This window comes from Macrotis lagotis, chromosome X (genome assembly GCF_037893015.1).
Source record: "Macrotis lagotis isolate mMagLag1 chromosome X, bilby.v1.9.chrom.fasta, whole genome shotgun sequence".
In the NCBI taxonomy this organism is placed as follows: domain Eukaryota; kingdom Metazoa; phylum Chordata; class Mammalia; order Peramelemorphia; family Peramelidae; genus Macrotis; species Macrotis lagotis.
This window is the reverse complement of record NC_133666.1, coordinates 452359618-452375702: the sequence shown is the minus strand read 5'-3', so window position 1 is coordinate 452375702 and position 16085 is coordinate 452359618. Positions and strand designations below refer to the sequence as shown.

The following is a 16085-nucleotide window of genomic DNA, read 5'->3' as shown; positions in this document are numbered from 1 at the left end:
AAAGGCAAGAAAAACTACAATAAGTTTCTCATATTTGAAATAAAGGCATGTTAACATTCTGTACAGAGGCTGACTTTGACCCCTATTTCCAGTTTAGAAACAAAAATGATCTAAAAATAATTGGGTTATTTCGTTCCTAAATTTCTATTTGCTTCTGAGAAAGTACATATCATCTAAGTGGAGTTGTACATAGAGTATTGGGCTTGTAACTAGAAAACTCCTCTTTCTGAGTTCAAATCTGACTCCAAGACACTTGGTAGCTGTGTGACCCTGAGCAAGTCATTTAACCCTTTTGACCTCAGTTTCTTCATCTATAAAATAAGTCAGAGAAGGAAATAGCAAACTCTACTTCTATCACCTTTACCAAAAAAAACCCAAATGGGGCCATGAAGAGTCAAATACAACTGAGGTGACTCAACAACAAAAATAACATTTTTAAGATCCATGAAACACTTTACAAATACAACAAACTGATGACATAGAAAGGTTCAGTATTTTTATCCCCATTTTATAGATAGGGTAATTGCGACTTGCCCAAGGTCAGACAGCTAAGTAACAATGTGAGAGTTCATATCCTTAACAAATACTAAGTACTAGGATATTATGTGGAAAGTTCCTGGTAAACCAAAAAACACAAATGTGAGCTATCATTATAAGGAGCTTGTCAGATCTTTGTCTTCCCTGTTAATCTTCTCCTAAAGTTATAAAATAAAAGAAGCAGCTCAATGAAATATAGAGAGGGATTTTCAATTTGCCTTCAGTGGATCTACCTGTAAAAAATTCTTTAGCTCCAAATATCAACACTGCTCCTTTGTAATTTACCTTTTAGGAAGATGCAAGGGTTTTGTTTTGGGTTTGGGTTTTTTTGTGGGGTTTTTTTTTGGTATTTTATGGCTCTCATTCTTAGAATCAGGCTCTTTCAGAGTTCTCTCCTGACTCTCATCTGATATGCCATATAATTAGTTTAGCCCTTAGGAAACTTGGGTGAAAAACGTTTAGCTATCACACAGTTTTCTCTCTGGTATCTTCCTTCAGTGAAATAAGGACCACTGATGATCATTATTTGCCTTAATGAGAACTGTAACTATGGCACAGAATATAACATCTTGGATATTTGGATCTGTTACTTACTTTCCCAAACATTAGCCAGTCCTTGAAAGCAGAAAGTTACTTCACGATACAACTTTTCTACCAAACACATTTTATATCTGATGTTCATCCATAGATGCGATAAAGCTCAATTTTATAGTATTCATCTACACATTTCCAAAGTCTCTTGAGTTCCCGAAGATCTGAGCATAAATCTGGCCTCAGGACTCTTGCTGGTTGTATAATCCTGGGCAAGTCACTTAACTTCTATTCATCTCGAATTCTTCATCTCTTTGTTATTCAATCATTTCAGTTGTGTTTTACTCTTTGTGACCACATTTGGGGTTTACCCACTTGACAAGGTTGCTGGATTGGTTCCTTTTCCAGCAGAGGAAATTGAGACAGACTGGGTCAAGTGACTTGCCTAGGGTCACCCAGCTAGTAAGTGTCTGAGGCAAGATCTGAACTCATAAAGATGAGTCTCTTCTTGACTCCAAGCTCAGGGATCTATCCATTGTACTACCTAGTGCCTTTGCCTAATCTCCTCATCTACAAGACAAGAATCATAAAAGCACATACTTCCTGGAATTATTTTGAAGATAAAAATCACATAATATTTTAAAGCACTATGAAACCCTGAAATTGCTGTATAATTACTAATTATTTTCATATTTTTATAGAGGGAAATAATTGCCTGCCTCTTATCACTCACCTTTCAGTGAGCATATATAAAAGGTAAAATATATATATAGAAGCATAAAAATACCACCTTGCTATTCAACATACAATTAATTATGCGGCCAGCTAAAATCTCACCACAAAATTTCATGGTAACTTGTAGGAGAACAAGTATGTAACAGCATAACTAAGAAGAGTTACTCTATAGTGACCCCCCAAAATATGAGAAGAGTAAGATGCATGACCTGGGGCAAGTCTCTTCTCCCTGGATCTCATTTTCCTGAAACATTATACAAATTAATATTTTTTTATTTTTTTTATTTTTATTCTTTGGTTTTTGCAAGGCAATGGAGTTAAGTGACTTGCCCAAGGTCACTTAGCTAAGTAAGTATTAAGTGTCTGAATCTGGATTTGAACTAGGTCCTCTTGACTCCAGGGTTGGTGCTTTATCCACTGTACTACTCAGCTGCCCCCAAATTAATTTTTTAACAAAATTTCTTTTCATTCTAAATTTAGCAAATGTCAAATAAAATGAGTACTTGCACACATATAGTTGAACAGAATAAAAAAGAAAATTGTATATGAAATTAGAGACCTCTGTTATATATAGCTTGATTTCCTTTTTTTTAGGTATATGATCACTTTGTAAGTTATTCTACTTCTCTGTGCTTCTTTCTGGCCTCCCCTTTGTTCTCTTGTTGTTCTACAATTATGAATGAAAGTAAAAGACTTCATTCTTAGTCTTTGACTCTTTGTCTCCTTCAGTTTCAGATCACAGTTTGCTGTGGATATAAAGACAACTTCCACTGGTTCAGGACTGGTGTTTTTTGTTGGAAATAAGAACTCCTCAATGATGTTTTATACTTCAAAGGGACGCCTTGTCTTTTTGCTGAGGGCAGAAGGAAAGAAATTAAGACTGAAAACCAAAGAGAAATTCAATGATGGGAAGTGGCACACGGTAAGAACTGCTTAAACTATGGAAAGTTCAACCATTGAAACCAAACCATTGAAAAAAGGTTGGACATCACCCTTCACAACCCAATGTGCTTTAAAAAGAAAAATAAGGCCAGTATCTTCACCCCTAGGTATAGATCCTGTGCTTGAAGCTGATGAGAACCAATTAGAGGCAATATTATACCCTTTATACATTGTTTGAAATATTTAACACATTGCATCTACGCAACTTTTTTCAGATACCGAAAAGCTTATAAAAATAAAATATAACAGTCTCCAAAATGGGGGAACTTTTTTATTCTCCCAAAGATTTTGACTAAGCCTATCTGTGTTATCATACCTTCCTTTCTTTTACCCAGGGTATAATAATAGGTGGTATAGTAGATAGAAGTCATGAAACTTGAGTTCAAATCTAGCCTCAGACCCTTGACACTTACTAGCTATGTGACCTTGGTCAAGTCACTTAACCTTGACTGCCTTGAATTCAGGACCATCTCTGATAGTTCTGATTCATATCTGGTCACTGACCTAGATGTCTCTGCAGGAGAAAGTGAGGCTGGTGACTTAGCACAGCACCCTTTCACTCAAATACAATTCATGAATTTGTCATGGCATCACCTCCCTAATGTCCTTGTCTTCAAAAATGAAGGACAAACATCCTTATTAATAATATTAATACCTGGTATTCATATAGCACTTTTAAGTTTTACAAAGTTGTTTTACATAAATTAACTTGTTTTAAAGCCACACTAAGAGGTAGATACTAAGACCTTGTTTGCCTAATTTTTACAGATGAGTAAACAAAGTCTCAGAGATTAGTTCTTTGCCTCTAGTCACATAGTTAATAAGTATGACATCATAAGCTTATAGATCTAGAGCTAGAGGGGGCCCTCAGAGATTATCTAGTTTGGTCCCCTCCTTTCCTAGGTGACAAAAGTGTAGTTTAAGAAGATTAAGTGATTTACTAGTGCTCAGATAGCTAGCTAGTATCAGTAGTATGATTTGAACTAAGATGTTCCAGATTACAAACCTGGCCTCTATCCTTGATGCCAAATTATCATTATCTTAAATTCACTTCTAGTACTCTTCCTACTGTAGTTTCTCTAAGCTCACTTATTTGCCTTCATCCAAGCAAACTAACATAATACTCTATCTAATTGTACCCCTTTTATGCCTAAAGTGTTCTCCCCCATTCAAACAGCTTTCAAAATCTCATTTACTGTGTAAAGCTCTCATTTACTGCATAACTTTTCCCTGGCTTTCTGGTTGTATAAAATGTTAATGGCAGTGCCCCAGAGCCAATTCAAACCAATTTAGGAGAGCCAACTATTATATTTTTAGTGGGAACATTTATTCCTCAGAAAGCAGCTAACACTATAAATTTGGCCTTGATTTATTGTTTTGTTGATTGTCTAGGCTTAAGAAAGTGATGGAGAAAAAAGGGGGAAATGTTAATAATGCAGATTAAATTTAAAAGTTTTTGAGGGGTAAAGCACCACTTAATTTGCCAGCATACCCAGAGAGACACCATCTACTTCAATGCTCTCTTCTTTGTGAAGATGAAACTAAAACCCAGAGAGGTTTAATGACTGGCTAGTTGGTGTCAATTGAGGCTAAAGTCAGGTGTCCTGCCATCCATCTCAATTTTCATGCCCCATTGTTTCTTTTACAAGAAAGCATGATGTCCTTAGAATGTGACAGAATGAAAAGTGATCAAAGCTGTCATAGGAACCTGGGACTTGAGTCATGACTTTGATAGTGATGGACTTGTGAGGATATGGGCAAGTTCCACCAGTGAAGTATATAAAGTGCCACCAAAGTCAGGTTTTTGTTTTTCTTTTTGATCTAATAACTAGTTGGAGATCAACTCCAGCTGCCCAGTCAAAAAGGTACCTAAATCTGAATGTTTTCTTTCTTTGCAAGGTCATGTTTGGGCATGAGGGAAGGAAAGTTCGTTTTGTCATAGATGGTCTAAAGGCCCAGGAGGGAAGCTTGGCTGAAAATTTTATCTTTCCTGTCAAACCACCACTGATCTACCTTGGGGCCTCTCCTCGGATGAAACTGAAGGTGAGCACTGTAAAAATTATAACCATAACCATGATATATAATATCTTACTTTTAGATTACTGGGTTTAAAAAATTACTTAATTCCCATAAGCTCCAAACTTTACTCCCAGAAAAGTTCTTTCTTCAGTTCTCTGCATTCCTAAGATACTCACAAGCCCATCAGAGTGAATCTACAAAGACCAATCTCTCTGACAGCCATGATAGCTGAAATTCTTATAGTCTTCATACCAGGATATGTAGGATCAGAATAAAGATTTCTTTATAGCTTGTTCAAAGCATTAGTTCAGCACATCATTCTGGGACACCTTGGGACCCTTGATTACTGAGTTTTATAGTTAACCAAAGGGGATCATAATTACGTAATTTTAAATTGTGGTCAACCACAAGAAATCTGAATCCTGATGAATCTGAAACATAGACTTTGTTTCAATGAGTGATGTTAAGTCATAGAACATTTTTTTCAATGCCATATGAATTGAAAACAATTGTCTGTGCTTACTAATACAGCACATCTTTTCTCTGAAGTTGATACCAAATTGCTGCAGACTTTCAGAGTAGGAAGGGACTTAGAGTCATGACCAAACCTAAAGGAGAATCTGCTCTGTAACACAACCCTCTTCCAATGTGGCATCCTTGAACCTCTGCTTAAAGAACTTCTATAATGGGTAGCCTTTCAAATCTCATATCTTCTGTGATATCTCATCTGACTGAATGATTGTTCCATCTAGTTCAACTTTTAGCTAATACGTATTCTGGGTGAAGATACAAACAATGTATTTCTCAGATCATTCACTCCTCTTTAATTTAGCCCATTCTGATTTGATTATTTATTAATTAAATCTTTTTAAAATGGATCATTGCATCTTTCACAAGATGCATATTACTTGTTGACCTCATTTCAAAAATAGGGTTAGTGCCAGTGAATGTCTGTAAATTGCATTTAGCACTCTTCACAACAGGCACCCACTGTGTCTAATGAGTGTTTTTTAATAATTTAAACTATCCCAGTGGTGCATAACATCCTCACTTGCCTTCTAATTTAATTGTAGAACATTTATGAAGTATTGGGACTTGATGTATTTGATGATGTGGTTAGCAACTTTCCACTTGGTCATATTTTTAGATCTTGATGATTCACTGGCCCCTTTTCATATACTAGAATTGCCTTCCATTAAATTCTAACTCAATTGGGAAAAAATCTGGAATATGTCTTATACCTTCAAGAGAGTGAAGGGCAGGTGTGAGAAATGTAGAACAGAAATCTCTCCTGCTGAACATCTCACCTTTCTGTTGTGTTTATATATTTAGACGGGCATACATAGAGAAATATACATACAGTTGTATAAATGTACTTGTGTTTCTAAATATTATGTGTATATATATATATTATAGTATATATAGTATATATAGTATATGGTATATATATGCATATAGTATATATATACTATATATAGTATATATAGTATGTTATATATAGTATATATTAGTATATAGTATATTATATATGATATATAGTATATATTAGTATATAATATACTATACTCTATACTCTATAATATATATTATATAGTTACAGTGTTATTATTATATAACTATAGTATAATAGAATATATATCTCTAAATATATATGTTCTACATGTAGGAACATAAATTTATGCATATGTGTGTAACCTAGTATGTTGTGATGTATATGATATTGTAGTGTACACATGAATTTCATATACATATATGTCTATATACATGTACACACATGATATATATACATATACATATATACATATATGTGTATATACATATATATACATATATGTGTGTGTGTGTGTATATATAAAAGGACAAGGGATAGACAACCCAACCCAATCAAATTCAACCATAGCTTATTTGCTAATAAGCCATCCTTGGCCTTCCCCTTGCTGTACATACATTGTAATGTACATTTATTATTTAAACCTGTTCATTTTCTATAATTAAAGTCCTTTTTTTTCTCCAAACATTTGCAGAGCCTCCCCAAAAGCAGTTTTATGGGATGCCTAAGGAACTTTCAATTGGATGGAAAGATTTTGGATACCCCGTCTCAAAACTTTGGGGTAACCCCCTGTTTGGATGGCCCTCTCGAAAAAGGAGTGTATTTCTCTCAAGAAGGCGGGCACATCAGCTTTGGTAAGGAACACCTGCATGGAATTTCTGTCTCTGAGTCTTGAGTTCACTCCCTTTTTTTTATTTGAGCATTTTGAAAAACAGATCTAACTATTTTTCTTTTTAAAAGATGACTCCTGGATGCAGGAAAAGGAATTTAAAATAATTTTCAGCATTCGTCCCAGAAGTCTTACTGGAATCCTAATGCATTTTGGAAGACAACCTGGGAAGCAATTAAGTGTTTATATGGAGGAAGGAAAGGTGAGTGATAGCTTTATTTCCATTCTATTGAAATAGGAAGAACACATAGATAATGCTGTAGCCCATTTTCAAAAGCTATGATTGACAAGTGTATGGGAGAGGATAAAGTAATAGCTCTGGAGTTTAGGGAGCAACTTTATCTTTATTAAATCATTTAATATTCATGTACTACACTTCCTCATCTGTGAAGTGGGAATGATAATCCCTTTATAACTCTTGAATAAGAGTCAGTGAGATGAACCTGCTCATGAACTGCTTGAACTTTATCATATCCTTACTCAAAAATCACCCCCCACTGCTCTTGGGTTCAGTTCTGGGAACCACACACCACTGATCAGTTGGAGACGCTCCAGTGAACAGTAACCAACATACAATAGGAGCAACTTATCAGTCCACAAACTTTTTTAAGCACCCCATTTTTCAAGATATGTGCCAGATCCCTGAATACAGGAACAGAAACAAAACAACCCCTGCTTTCAAGAAATATGCTTGCTTTATTGGATGTGGTGGGGGAGTTGTAATAAGATACACATGTATGTAAATTAAAAGTGTATATCTGACATGAATGCAAAGTAATTTCCAGGGAGTACTAGCAGCTGGCAGAGTAAAGGACTGACCTCATGTAAAATGCAGCATTTGAGTTGAGCTTTGGGACAAGAGGCAGGGAGGGTTAGGGATTTTAACAAGTAAAAGGAAGGAAGAACATGTTACAGAAATGAAGGACAACCTATGTTAAAGCACAAAGACAAGAGATGGAATGCTGTGTGTGAGTTACAATAAGTGGGTCAGCTTGGAATACAGAACATCTGGAAGTTAGAATGGATAGAGAGTTGTGAAGATCTTTAAATTCCAGTCAAGTGAGTTTTTACTTTATCTTGGAGGCAAAAGGGAGGCATGGAAGCTTTTAGAGGGAAATATTCTAGTCAGACAGCTGTTCTTCAGGAATATCACTTTGTCAGTTTAGTGGAGATGAGTGGATTAGAGAAGCAAGAGAGTTGAGGGAGGGAAATCAATCAGGAGACTAATGCAATAGTATATGGAATAGGGGCAGCTAGATGGCAGAGAGGAGAGAGTGCTGACCTGGAGCCAGGATGACCTGCATTCAAATCCAGATTCAGATACTAGTTAGTAGACTTGGGTGATTCACCTCAACTGTAATAACTCCTCCTTCCCTGGGTTGTTGTGAAGACCAAATTAGGTAATATTTGTAAAGTGCTTAGTGTCTCTGGCACAGTAGGTACAATATAAATACCAGTTATTATTATTAGGGGCCTGCACTAGGGTGTTAGCCATGTGAGTGTAGAAAAGTAGATGGGGTTAGTGGAGGTAGAACTATCGATATCTGGCAATGAATTGGATGTGGACTGTGACAGAGTAAAGGGAATCAGTTTAAGGAACTAGGTAGAGGAAAAAAAGGCTTGATGGGAGGAAGGACATTATTATGAGTGTCTTCAAGGATTTTGTTACCCAAAATCAGGCTTGCTGTATTTGGTAACATAGGGCAAAATTAGGCATAATGGGTAGAATCTGCATAAACACATATTGCTATAAAGAATAAAGTCCCAGTAATGATATCTGTCCAAAAATATAAGGGGCTCCCTCATTCCCCCACAAATGAGTGACTTTTATATTACCTCTATCTGATTACTTGCCGCCAGGGGAGGGGAGAGGAAAAGGATGGAAGCAGAAAAATGTGGAACTCAAAATCTTACAAAAGAATCAATGTTGAAAACTATTTTTAATGTAATTGAGGAAAAAAGAAAAAGAAATGAGTGACCTTTTTTGGCAGCCTGTGTCAGTTAGGAGAGCTCTTAGATATGAAAGGATGAACTATAATTAAAATGAAGAAATCTCCTCTTGAAGGAAGACAATGACATTGTTTTATTCAGTTCAAAAACTGCCAGAAAAGGTCATATTATCTAATTATGTGAAGATTTTATGTAAATAATATGTAAATATATCCCCTGTTTTCCTTACTTGGAAGTTTGATGTGCTATTCGTAATGCCCAGAAAGCAGGTTTTTTTTTTTAAATTTCCTCAAAGAAAAGCTACTATAAAAATATAAGATATTCTTATGGTATCTTTACTTATATTTATGGCTGCCTAGCCCTTCCATCAGGTCCTATTCCCCAAACAGCAATACCTTTTGCCTATCAATCTTATCTGCTGATGGTTACAAAGTCAGATTATGCTTTTGTGTAAATTCAGGAAGGACCTCTTATCTAACTTACTGATCACTAATATTTACCAATCACATTTAAGTAGTGAATGAAAACATCATCTTAATAGATTTGACAGCAATGGTATTATTGCTCTGCATCATTGGTAATATTTTGGGATTGGAGGCATCTCATTTATCATTGGACAGTTAAAGGTATGCAATGCAAGGAGTGTGTCCAAGTTATAGATTCTTGGTAATCACTCTCATGTGCTCAATACCTGGACTGTTCCTAAGGAATGTCAGTGGAATGAATGGGGCAAGAGGAACAGAACTAGGAAAGTCTCATCTCTTCCTGAAAGAACTAATGGTAAAAGTTCTTATATTTCAGGTCACTGCTTCTATGGACAATGGGGCTGGTGAGATGCTGACATCACTTACACCTAAGCAATCTCTATGTGATGGACAGTGGCATTCTGTAGCAGGTATGGCAGTAGATGCTAACTAGGTAAAATCCTTCCCATTTCAAAATGGATTATTTCCCAATTTTTAAAGAAAGTAAATATTTAGGACCTTTTTTAATTAACACTAATGAGGACATCCACCAACTAAGTCAATTCCTGTCAGCAATAAGGAAGTTAAAGATGGTGTCTGTTTTAAGATAGATCCATTCTAAGTCCCCAAATTGTGTATATGACTTGAAAATTCTATTTCCCTTGTCTATTATTGTATCAATATGATATTTGGACCTGGCAAATGGATTCAAAGAACAGCTAACATTTATGTGAACTCACTACAATCTTGTAAGGCAGGCAGTACAAGATTTATAATCCTTATTTTACAAATTAGGCTTGTCCATGGTTACACAGCTAGTTAATTATAGAGATGGAGCTATAATGAGCGTCTTTTGACACCTAATTAAAAGCGCATCCCCAAATACACCAAATCAGCTATATGTTCCTAAGGTTAATTGTTGGGGTATACTTTTTTGCTTTAAAAAATACCTTTTGAGGGGCGGCTAGTGGCGCAGTGAATAGAGCACTGGCCCTGGAGTCAGGAGTACCCACGTTCAAATCCAGCCTCAGACACTTAATAATTACCTAGCTGTGTAGCCTTGGGCAAGCCACTTAACTCCATTGCCTTGAAAAAACCTAAAAGAAAATTCTACCTTTCAGGATTAACCAGAAAAGTAAAAAAAAAAAAAAAAAAAACCCTTTTGAATCAGTTTTCAGCCATTAGGGAAATTAAATAAATAAGCAAACCCTTAGACCAAAAAGGATGGGATTCTGCAGCTTACACAAAGCTGAACACTGTGTCAGGATAAATTTGGAATCAGTTTCTGAAAACCATGTTTCCACAGTGCAAGAATAAATAAACATATGTACAGGCCAACTAGTATCTTCGTTCAAGTAGCTACCCACACATGGAGAAATCACATCACGGGGAGGGAATGTAACTGACTGGCTTCATTTTCCACACAGTCACTCTAAAGGAGAATTTGCTGCAGCTCGAACTGGACACAGACAGCAGCCATGAGACTGGACAGCTGCCTATCCTGCCAGCCAGCTTCCAGCAGCCTTTGTATTTGGGAGGCATCCCAGGTGACTATTCTTCAGACTGATCAGTGTCTTTTACCTTCTCAGACAATCACATCAAATGTAGTTACTAGTTATGTGGATTGGTGACTACATGCCAAGAGGAGCTGTATGCTAGTTTTCTCAGGAGTGCTTGGGTTGGGAGGTTTTGAGACGTCGCTATAATAGAGGATGCAAAGTACCAGTATAACAGACTCATTTTGGGAGGCGGGGTGATAATGCTGGTGCCCTTCTACTGCTGGACCAAACCATTGCTGCTACTGTATCCTTTCTCATTCTGACAATTCCTTAAGTGCCTTTTAGAGACTCACAAGAAGCTGAATTAAATAGCATATTGATTAGAACAGATGATTGAGGAGAGAAGTGAAAGAAAGGAGTTCTTCCTTCTTTGTCATCAACTCTCCACTAGCAAGCTGGTGAGGATTGTGGAGTCAGATATGGAGACTCAGGCAACCTGAAATTAGGCAACACAAGAATCATGAACTCTGAGAGCTAGAAATTAGAAGGGACCTCAGAGAATAGCTTCCCCAACTCTCTCATTTTGTAGATGAAGACATGGAGGTCTAGGAAGGTGAAATGACTTGGTCCAGAGTATGCAAGTTGTAGATATAAACTGTGGGATTTAAACTCAGATTCTTTGATTCCTGAGATTGTGAGATGGAAAATAATGGCACAAATTATCAAAATAAATATTAAGTACCTGGAAATCTCTCTCTGATCTCCTGATAAGTTTATTTCTCTCCAAAAATAGGGTAGTCTTTAAGCTTAGGGCAAAAATTATAAAACTCTGATTTACTTTTCCTTTAAGACCTTTAAGAATCAGCTTGCTCTTAATTTACTCTAATGAGTGTAGGTATAATCTACAGAGTCAGAGAGAAGAGGGACAGAACTTTTTTCAGTTTTTATTTCTCCTACAAGAATCTGAAGAAAATTTTAAAATATAGTTTGCCCTAACCATCATTTTAACCATACAGATCATTCATAAATGTCTCTTTCTTCTCTCAGCCAACTTGACAACACTGAAACTTCCTGTGCAAAATCCTTTCTTTGGCTGCCTGAAAAAGGTGACAATCAACAATGTAGCTGTCTCTGCCACAAAGGCCTTAGAAGTCGGGGGAGCTGTCAGTCTGAATGGCTGTCCTGTCCACTGACTCTAACCAGTGACGTGCATGAGAAATCACTTGGAATTCAGGGTGAATGGAGCTGTCCAAGGTCCTGAAAAGCATGGAATTCACTGACTCCCACATTTTCCAGTCTTTTCAAAATAATTCCAGAATCAAGATGTTGTCCAAAGTGGCTTAATGGCAGATCTCATGCCTATTGATGGCCCCATGTACTCCTCCCTTATTGACATTGCACAATTCTTTGACATTCATGTATTTTATTTTTTAAAATGTTTATTTGGAAAGATAAGCAAAATATTTATAATACAGAAGATAATTTCTTATTTGTTAAAAAAACATAAATGAAAGTTGAATCACTTTAAAGTAAAACTTTGGATGTGTTACACAAAGTTATAATTTATGGGGCCAAATAAAAGCAACATACCCTTCCAATTTTCTGATGTTTTATATAACGTTAATACAAAATTATACCAAAAAAACTAATTGTACTAATTTGTATACTTATTGTTCAATAGTTTACCTAAAACAAACACATGAATATGAGTCTCTAGAGGCAGAATTCTAAGGACATTAAGGAGGTGTAAAGCAAAGGAGGTCTAATGGGAAAGGTTGTTACCAACAAGCGAAACTAGAGGAGGTTTTCCAAATGAAGCAGCATCTGAATTGGGTAATATCTTTAAGGATAAAACTTTAAAATATGGGTAAGACTCATTAGGACAGGAGTTTGTCACCTGAGATTCCATGAACTTATTATTAATAATATATTGATAAACTAAATTTTAATACTATTTGTTTATAAACATTAATCTTGGAAGGGGTCCTAGGCTTTACCATACTGCTGGAGTGGTCCATGATACAAAACAAGGTTATACTCTAAAAGTATAAGTCACAGAGAAGGTGTATTCTATATTGGTAGAGGAAATTTCTCATTGGGAACTTCCTGTGAAGATAAAAATCACTAGTCCTTCCATATATAAACATGTACATATGTGGTGTGGTGTGATGTTTGTTTTTCAGTCTTGAAGAAAAACATGACATCAGGGAGGTGACATCATGGAATGCACTTGAATTGGTTTTGAGTATGGGGTGCTGTGTTAAGTCACCAGCCTAACCCTCTCCTCTGAGGACATCTGTGTCAGTGACCAGATCTGAATCAGGATAATTGGATGCAAGATAATCGGGGTTAAGTGACTTACCCAAGGTCAAACAGCTAGTAAATATCTGAGGCTATATTTGGGCAGCTAGATGGCCCAGTGGGTACAGCACTGACTCTAAAGTTGGGAGGACATAGGCATATATACTCACATGAATGTAGGTATGTACATTCATATGCATTATATATAAATGTTTTTATATGTGTTTATTTGTATGTGTGTATAGATGCACAAGAAAAAATAGAGTTGCAAGCTCATACCCACATATATTTGTTTATATATATATATATATATACATATTTTATATATGAACTCAGTAGCAAAAGGGAGGGGTTTTATAATCATTCTAGTGAGCCTCTCGAACTTCCAAATGTAATCTTAAAATTCTAAGAATGAGAATCTTTTTTTTTCCTCCAGAAGGAAGTTGTCTTCCATGTGCAGTATTCTGACATAGACTTCTCCCAGGAAGTTGAGGTATGCCAAGAGATATGCCACTCCACACCAGTAGCCTCACGAGCCCATAGGTTCTTGCTTCTGACAAGTCCTGCTTTCCCCAGGGCTGGTCTCCTGCTCCCCAGTTCCAGGGAATTGTTGCTTTACTTCTTCAGTTCCAGCTTAACAGAAAAAATCGTTCACCCCAAAAGAAATTTTTCTCCTTTTTTACAGGTGAATATAACACTTCCTTTTTCAGTGTTTGCTCTTTACTCTTTTGAAGAGATATATTTGGTTACCAAACTTTTTTCTGCATCCCTCTTTATTTCCCCATAACTAAAAGTGCTGCTGAGTTCCAGATAGGAAAGCTTCTCTATCACATATTTTAGGAAGCTTAAAAAAAACTTACAGTATGGGAAAGTCCTCCTTGAGGGTTTGCTATGAGAATCAGTTGAGACAAGGGGTAATATATAAGTGTGAAATAAGAGCAAAAAAACATAATAAAAGTGCCAGAAGCCAGATATTTCTTTATATCATCTGTAGTTTCTAAAATGACTAATAGGGAAAGAATTTCAAATACTTGAAAGGAAGAAATTGAAAAGCTTAATGAAAATATTTAGGGGTATATTTCTGCCATCTACATGTATTTTATATGGTGCCATAATAAAACTGGAAAAGAACAAAGAAAACAGAAAAAACAAAAGAATTGTATTCCCATTGCAAAGAAAAGGAAGAGAGTCATAGAATCAAGAATATTAAAACTAGAAGGGACGCTAGAGATCATCTAATCTAGCCCCTTAATTTTACAGATGAAAGGACAGAGAAAACAGAGATTTGCCCATGGACACACTAATACACATATATTCACATATTCCTCTCTCCAACACATGTTCATATATGCATATACATGTAAATGTATATATTTGTACACACATATACAGAACTTTTAACTATCATCTAAGTTTTTACATCACATCTCCACAAATCAGGCTTGATCTTAGATTATAAATGAAAAATATTAAATATCATGCTATCATACTGAGGATACCAACAGAAAAGCAGAGATGGTTGCATTTTCAAGGATGTCACACTCTAATGGGGGGAGACAACACAAAAAATAATTCAGTTTACTCAGGGAGAGAAATGCTCAGAAGTTCTAGATTAAACACTATTTTTCTCCTGGCAGGTATATATATATATGACTTTTAACAAACCAACAATAATAAACTAATGTGCCCAATCCACTTATGAATCCTAAGATAACATTCTGTGAATTCTGAAGATTCCAAGAGTTAATCATCAGCTCACTAAGTACTAGACTCTAGAACTTGCCAATTTGGAAAGTATTCTGGATATAAAGTTCACTATAGAACTATAGAGAAGCTTCAGTTGCTGCTCTTAATTCCGTGAAAATATTAGAGTACCAACGACCCTTTCTCTTTTTAGAGAAAATGTGATCTTTATTGCTTATGGAAATACAGAGCCCCAGACTGATGGGATTTTTTTCTCTAGCTTCAATTTCTAACTCTTTTGCTTTTGGCCTTCTTGATCTTCCCAGGCTATGGTTCCTTCCCCTTTTGCCACTGTAACTTAAAAGGAATTGACCAAAATGCAAATTTCTTCATTTCACTTCAGTTTGGGTTTTTTTTAAGGCAATCAGGATTAAATAACTTGCCCAGGATCACACAGCTAGTAAGTATCTGAGGTCATATTTGAACTCCTATCTCAGGGCTGATGATCTGTCTAGTTACTTCTTCATTTCAATTTAATGAGAGAAAAAAATATGCTTATGAGTGGGAAACTATCTTAGATAAAAAGGAAGCTTCTCTTTCTAAGGGAAATATCAAGCTTAGGCCAAAAAAAAGGAGTTAAGTTGGACACTAGTGGCTAGGTCCTTTTGTATCAATAGGTCCTTCCAAAGTAATATTGCTCCCTACTCCCTTTCACTCCACTCCTTTTTTTCAACTTAAACAAATATTTCTGGTTCCAACTGCTAACACACATTCTCATTGTTTAAGGGCTTACTCCATAACTTACTTAGTCCATAGTGGAAGGGTGACAAATGAGAATGTCAGCTTGAAATTCTGTCCAGCCATCATCAAAATGCTTTGCTAGGCAGTGTTGAGCTTAATGGGAAGCCTCATGTCACAGCTTATTCTTCATAGTTGTGCCCACCCATTTATAGTAAATTGGGCTGTGCTTTTTTATCACAATGTCTCTAAGTGTATTTTTTTCCCTCTTACCCCCTTTTGCAACTTTCCCTAATGAGTTGTCTTCTATTGTCAAAATGTAAGTTCATTGAGAGCAGAAACTTCCTTTTTCCTTATATTTATATCTTAAGTGCTTAACCACAGTTCCTGATTGTAGGAAGGACACAATGAATACTTGTTTCCATTTAAACATGAGCAGAGAAAGAACCAGAAGAACCAGAAAAAGT

General features: G+C 36.0%; 1 protein-coding gene across 3 annotated transcripts in view; it reads left to right on the top strand.

The window, feature by feature from the left end:
• The window catches only part of LAMA3 (laminin subunit alpha 3), a 231751-nt gene extending 218289 nt beyond the window's left edge, over window positions 1-13462 (top strand). For 2 of the 3 annotated variants that reach the window (XM_074200327.1, XM_074200329.1), the window contains 7 exons: window positions 2533-2725; window positions 4645-4788; window positions 6789-6948; window positions 7055-7185; window positions 9735-9828; window positions 10825-10944; window positions 11944-13461. In XM_074200327.1, the coding sequence (XP_074056428.1) occupies window positions 2533-2725; window positions 4645-4788; window positions 6789-6948; window positions 7055-7185; window positions 9735-9828; window positions 10825-10944; window positions 11944-12089 (988 nt within the window). In that variant the 3' untranslated portion in view covers window positions 12090-13461. Of the gene's footprint in view, window positions 1-2532; window positions 2726-4644; window positions 4789-6788; window positions 6949-7054; window positions 7186-9734; window positions 9829-10824; window positions 10945-11943 lie in introns of all 3 variants that reach the window. The other variant, XM_074200328.1, reaches the window with a different exon arrangement.
• The last annotated feature ends 2623 nt before the right edge of the window (window positions 13463-16085 follow it).